The sequence below is a fragment of the Alligator sinensis genome, unplaced genomic scaffold (assembly GCF_000455745.1).
Source record: "Alligator sinensis unplaced genomic scaffold, ASM45574v1 scaffold1123_1, whole genome shotgun sequence".
Classification (NCBI taxonomy): Eukaryota; Metazoa; Chordata; order Crocodylia; family Alligatoridae; genus Alligator; species Alligator sinensis.
The window spans coordinates 24176-30009 of record NW_005842540.1 but is presented as its reverse complement, the minus strand read 5'-3'; the positions used below and the strand labels follow the sequence as shown (position 1 = coordinate 30009).

Sequence of the window (5834 nt, the reverse complement as noted above, 5' to 3'; positions counted from 1 at the left end):
GAGAGGGTGGGGGGGGGGGGGGGGGGTTGGACAGGTTTGGTCAAATAAACATGAGGTTTGAAGGATGCAGCATGTGTGTTATTAAGGTCTATACAATTCCCTTCCCAGACAACATACCCTTGGTCAGTAGTGATTCGGAGTAGTAGGTACATTAAAGAGATGCAAGCAAAACCAAAAAAGAAGAGAGTCACGTGTCAGTTTCCTGCCAGGTCAGCATTTGTTTAAAAGGTTTCCTTTGTACACAGCTAATATACACACGTGCTTCCCAGCTCACCAGCTCTGGATGCATCAGCTCTTGAGCATCAGAGCGTACGATATGTTTTTCCCCCTCCATTTTCCGAAAGGGAAAGGGAAAGAAAGAAAAAAAAAAGTTCCAGCTAGTTCATAAGGACTATTTACAGCAGAGAACGTGGTCCGTTTTGAGCAGTGAAGGGAGCTGGGGGCCGGGGCCGGGAGGAGGCCTTGCTCATTCAAATGCTGCTGTGGTCCCCTGGAAGGTGAGCTGGGACGTCGGGATGAGAAGGGGAGCACTGAGTATTGCTGTATCGTGCGAGGTATAGTGTTCAGTTCAGGCCTGATGGCACTTGAGACACATTTGTTCCAGTGAAATGCTACATTCAGACAGGATCCCCTTCTGCCCCAGCTGGGTTAGAGCCCTTTTCGGGATTTTTTTCTTTTTTTTTTCCTGAAGGCAAATCTTGAATGAGCCTCAAGGTTGCACCCTCACTGTATTGCTCAGGAGTTGGGAATAGCAAGCACTTAAACTCCTCTCTCTCTTTCCAAGGATTATGGCCGGTGGTACCTGGAAAGGAAGAGGAAACAGGAGGCGTCACACCTGGATTTGGGGGCACGGGACCGCAATGACACAGTAGGGATGCTGCTGAACGGCTAGGACTGTCTGCCTGGCGCGTGAAATCGCATCACGCTGCGAATGACTTCACAAGAGCTCTGCCGCCCAGGGCTCGCCCGCCTCAGCAGGGACTGACAGACTCCTGCCCTGCCAAGATGATCTTTGTCGCAATCCCAGCCTTGCAGGACCGCAGCCAAGACTCCTGCTCAGGCTCCCTGACCATTTGGGAGAGAGACAGTGTGTAAAAGGGAACTGCAAAGGGGTTTTGTGATGTGCATATCTGTTGAAAAACCATCGCTGCCCTTCGCCCAACGCCACCTCGCCTTGTGCTTTTCATCGGGAGATCTCACAGCGCTTCACAAAGCAAAGAATCACGATGCCCATTTTATAGCTGTGCAAATGGAGGCACAGAAGGGCTCATCCAAGTTTTGTTCTCAGCTCTGCTACTGACCTGCCGGCTAAACCCAGGCCTCCTGCATTGCAGTGCTTTATTCACTAGATCAGCGGTGGCCAAGCTGTGGCAGGCACGCCCCTATGCGTGGCATGTGGCAGAGCAGAGAGGGGACATGGCAAACAGAGAAGGGAGGAGAAAGCAGAGCAGTGGATCAGGCAGGGAGTGCAGGGTGGGAAGCAGAAAGCAGAGCAGCCATTTGGGCAAGGGAAGGGGATCAGAGCGGCACTCAAGGAAGATGCAGGGCTAATTTGTGGCACCTGCCAAAAAGGCTGCCCCCCTGCACCAGGCCATGCTTTCTCCTGACCTACTAGCACCTACTAGCTGTTGCTCGCTCTCAGTGACACCGTGGTAGAAGCCCACGTGTAAAGGTAAACTGCACAACATCCCATTACCAAAGTCCTCTGAACCCTATCATTGACCGGTAGGTCCAACCCCCAAAACTCCCTCCCCCCAATGCAGGAAGTAAAGAAACAGTTGAAAAAGCCACAATTGATCAATTCTCTGATGGTTTGCAAGCTTGCTCCTCAGCATTGCACCTCAGCTTCGTTACCCCGCACATCCCAGTACATCATGAAGATGATCAGCGGCAGCGGAGGGCTGCAAGAAGGCACATCGAACTCACCGGGTGAACTGTTTGCTTTCTTCGTGGACCTCCATCTCGGAGCTTTTAAACTCGTTCAGCTCCTTGCGAATGGCAGCCTGCGTTACAGGAGAGAAATTACTTTCAGCTCCCCTTGACCGTGCTTCTCCCCACTCCCCTTCCCCAACTTCAGGCTGTTAAAATGCGTCTAGGATGGCCAATCCACACTGTGCTGGTAACCAATTTATGGCTAAACGAAGAGTACACTTGCTTTTGAAATGGGCAGGGCTGAGCACAGTGCCTTGGGGGAAGAGGGAACTCGTGCATGGGCCTTGTAGAGGGAGAGAAGTTGGCAGGGTGCAGGAAGCTGGCACTGCGATGGGAGTGGGCACTGAGTGAAGCAGTACTTAAGCAGGTTGGGAGCATGCTGGTGGGCTGGAAGAGGTGGAGGAAGCAGAGCAGCAGCACGCTGACTTCGCTCACTTCCCTTAACCCAGGGCTCCAAGGGCTGAGAAAAGGACCCTCCTCCTCCATTACCTTGTCAGCAGGTGTTAGTTTGGTCCATGGTTTGTCTGCTCGCCGGTCGTAGTCCTGAGCATCCGTCACTTCTACATATTCATGAAACCTCAGGATCTTCCTGGCTTGCAGTTCAGCCACCGTGGGCCTCTGACTAAGCTGAAGGCAACAGAAAGCAAGTTAGCAGTGTGCATCTCAGCTGTGCCCCAGCGTTTCTACGGAAGGACATCGCTAAACCAGGTGTGGATGCAATCGAACACAAAAAGCACCACCCCCCCCACAAGGGCTGCTAATTACCCCATCAGTCAAGCCAGCCTACTGGCAATTTAACAAGCCCCGTGCACCAGGATGGCATTTCAAGTGAGCTACAAGGGTGGACAGACCTCAGCACAGCAATGCTCTCTCCCTGCAGCTGTAGGGAGCCAACTTCATTCTTATACAGAAGAGCCCTGCTCACTCTTCCAGAGAACAGCAACACATATACAAGACCCATGTCATATCTCCTGCAGGACATTTCCTCCCAGCCACATGTAAGGCAGCAAGCATAGCTTATCCCCCCGCAAACTAGAATCACCCTGACTGAATATTTAATTCTATTTATACGCAGGAGAGGCAAGCATTTGAATCGGAGACGACCTCTCCATTTAGTTCCAGCCTGTGGCTTTTAATTTAAAACCCAGCTGCACGAAGTTAGGCTCCTAAATCCATATTTAAGGCACCCAAATATAAAACAGGGTTGCTTTGTTCTGATGCCCGTGGACAATAATAGCTAAATACAGCTGCAGCTCCAGTCAACAGATACTACAGCGTGAATCCCTGGACCGATCCGACAACTTCCAAGCTTGTTACTGCCAGGGGGCATCCGGGCAACGCAGCAGCCCCGTGACTTCTCCACCCACCTAGGTACCAATGAGACGCTTAATGCCGCCACCATCTGCAGCAGCTCGGACAGATGGAGAACACAGCATGGAGCGCGGCAGTACCTTTCTGGTGAGCCGGCGTTTTATCTCTCGCTTCTCAGCTTGACGGTCAGCCTCATTTTTCTCTGGCAAGGGAAAAAACAAGTTCTCTTCAAGCAACAGCCATGCTGCTATTTTGTTAAAGCGCTTTCAAGACCCGAGCAAAGAAAATGAAGGTGCGGACAAACATTTCTCACAGCTGCGCTCAATCTGCTGTAACTTTCATCTGTCTGCTCGTATCCTGCGGGAAGCGGATGTTAAACCAGGACAGCTTACCCCAGAATGAAACATGGTTAAGTTCTTGTGGGGTAGGAACAGACTAAACAACGCTGCTAAGCAAGCATCTGCTGATCATTCGCAACCAAGTGCCCTCGCTTCCCTGTCCATGCCCTTAGCTTTCATATCATATACACGCTATATGCAAGAATAGCATACTCATATGCAAGCTATACAAGAATACAAGCTATATACAAGAATAGTGCACTAGCTTGTATATAGCTTTCATATCAGTACACCATTCTTGTATACAGCTTGTATTCTTGTATATAGCTTTCATATCAGTACACCATTCTTGCATCCTACATCTACCCCAATAAGCCTACATACAGCTAATGGTCCAATCCAGACCTCCTTATTCAATCAGAACTACTGATAAAGAGTGACAAAATGGGGCATATCTCAGGATACTTTACTAGTTAAACCGCATCTCTCAGGTTTTTGACAGTCTTTAAAAGCATCCATATGACTGAAGACTGCTAAATATGGAGGACACTTTAAAACTTGGGCATTTTTGAAATTGCCTCCTACAAGCTCTTTAAAGAAAAAGTCGCAAGGACAAGGGAATTTCCCTTCAAGTCACTTCTCCTGACATTTTCCTTTTATAAAGTTAATTTTTCCATATCTTGTTCCTCTTCGCAGCATATTTGCTCTGGGCTTTTACCGTTCCATTCACCCTGGACAGCAGCAGATGGACCGCAGTGGGCTTAGGATCACAATGCTGCAAGGCCTAGGGCGTGGATACTGGTTTACACCCAAAAATACTTGTTTCTTTAGAAAATGAGTCAAAGATTTGATGCTTTTCATTTAACCCAGTCCCTTGCGTATGAGTTCTGAGGAGCGTCCTCTCAACTATACCCAAGTGCTGACGCTGTTTCCTTGGGCAATTTTAGACGAGGAGTTTGCAGAAGGGATACGGAGCTGCCTCGGCTCGGTTTACAAGGGGTCGCCCCAAGTCCTAGCTGAATGCCCCCACAGCCTCCCCCCTTGCCCCTAACCACTCGCAACCACCCCTTGCCTCTAAGCAGAAGCATGGCTTTTGCTACGGGACATTGGATCTTGTGGGTCCCCATTCATAACGCACAACTCAGGCCACTTCTGACTGGTGACCGTGTACCTGGGTCATCTAAAGGATGTGTTGTCATGCACTGATGTAAGCAAAGCAGAGTCCACCTTGTCACTGCAGCCCCCAGCACAGACCTTGGTCTGTTCTCAGCTGTACCGAGAACTGATCGATTCTCAGTAGGTCACTTCCTAGGGAGCTACAGAGAAGTGTTACTCACGCTGAAGTATGTTCCTTTGCTCCAGCTCTTCAGCTGTCGGTCTCTGACTGAGTCGCCTAAACAAGAGGAAGCAAAAAAAAAAAAAGAGTCCACCGTGAGAGCTGCCCAGGTATAGCCCGTATGACACGATGCAAACATCCTCAGGAAACGTAGTCATTTCAACCTCCATGCTCTCCTTTCTCTGCTTCTCACTACCGCTCGAGTGCCCTGCATGTCCTAGTGTGCCCCCACTCACTAGCACAGCTCCCCACTCGCACCCCTCTCGCGGGGTGAGGGCAGCTCGCTGGGACAGCGCAGTTAGTGTGTTGGACTGAGTGTGCATTGCTGACGTTTCAGACAAGGCAGCCTGTGCCTGTCTCCATGCTCTCTCCGCCTGCTGTCCCTCAGTGCCTGTGAGCGAAGAGGAGCAGGACGAGGAGGCAGAGCTGGTTGCAGTCAGGAGACAGGAGGCTGGACTGCTATGTGCAATGGTAAGGCAATTCTCTTTCTTGAGTCTCGCACGCCAAAACATCTCTGCCAGGGGAACTAAGGAGGATGCGAGAGGATCTGGCCAGGCCCAACAATGCTCCTGGGTGCACCCCTCCCTGATTTAACTCCACTTTCACTCTGCCAGCTTCAGCCCTTGGGTGTATTTGAGGAGGGGTAACTAACTCCAACATCAGGGTCATCCAGGAGCCTCACCCAGCAAAGTGCAGCAAGCGAGAAGACAAGTGCAAGTGGCAGGCAGCCTGAGCGGGTCATATCAGCATTCAAGAGCACCCTGGGACATTTGCTCTCACTCTTCAGGACTGGAAAGTGCCTGTAGAGGAGTCTGATGGGTGGCTATTGGGATAGGAAGAGTTGCCTCCAATTCAAATGGGCACCCCCTTCCAAGGGGAAAAAAAAAAAACAGAGACATGCTCCCCTAGGATCCCAA

At 50.5% G+C, this 5834-nt stretch overlaps 1 protein-coding gene across 2 annotated transcripts in view; it reads right to left on the bottom strand.

Annotated features, from left to right (window-relative positions):
• Positions 1 to 674: 674 nt before the first annotated feature.
• Positions 675 to 5834, bottom strand: part of PHACTR4 (phosphatase and actin regulator 4) — a 26679-nt gene continuing 21519 nt past the window's right edge. For both annotated transcript variants that reach the window (XM_006031898.3, XM_025213579.1), the window contains exons 10-14: positions 4919 to 4974; positions 3384 to 3445; positions 2422 to 2559; positions 1927 to 2003; positions 675 to 802 (exon numbers count right to left, since the gene is read on the bottom strand). In XM_006031898.3, coding sequence (XP_006031960.1) covers positions 787 to 802; positions 1927 to 2003; positions 2422 to 2559; positions 3384 to 3445; positions 4919 to 4974 — 349 coding nt within the window. In that variant the 3' untranslated portion in view covers positions 675 to 786. The remainder of the gene's footprint in view (positions 803 to 1926; positions 2004 to 2421; positions 2560 to 3383; positions 3446 to 4918; positions 4975 to 5834) is intronic.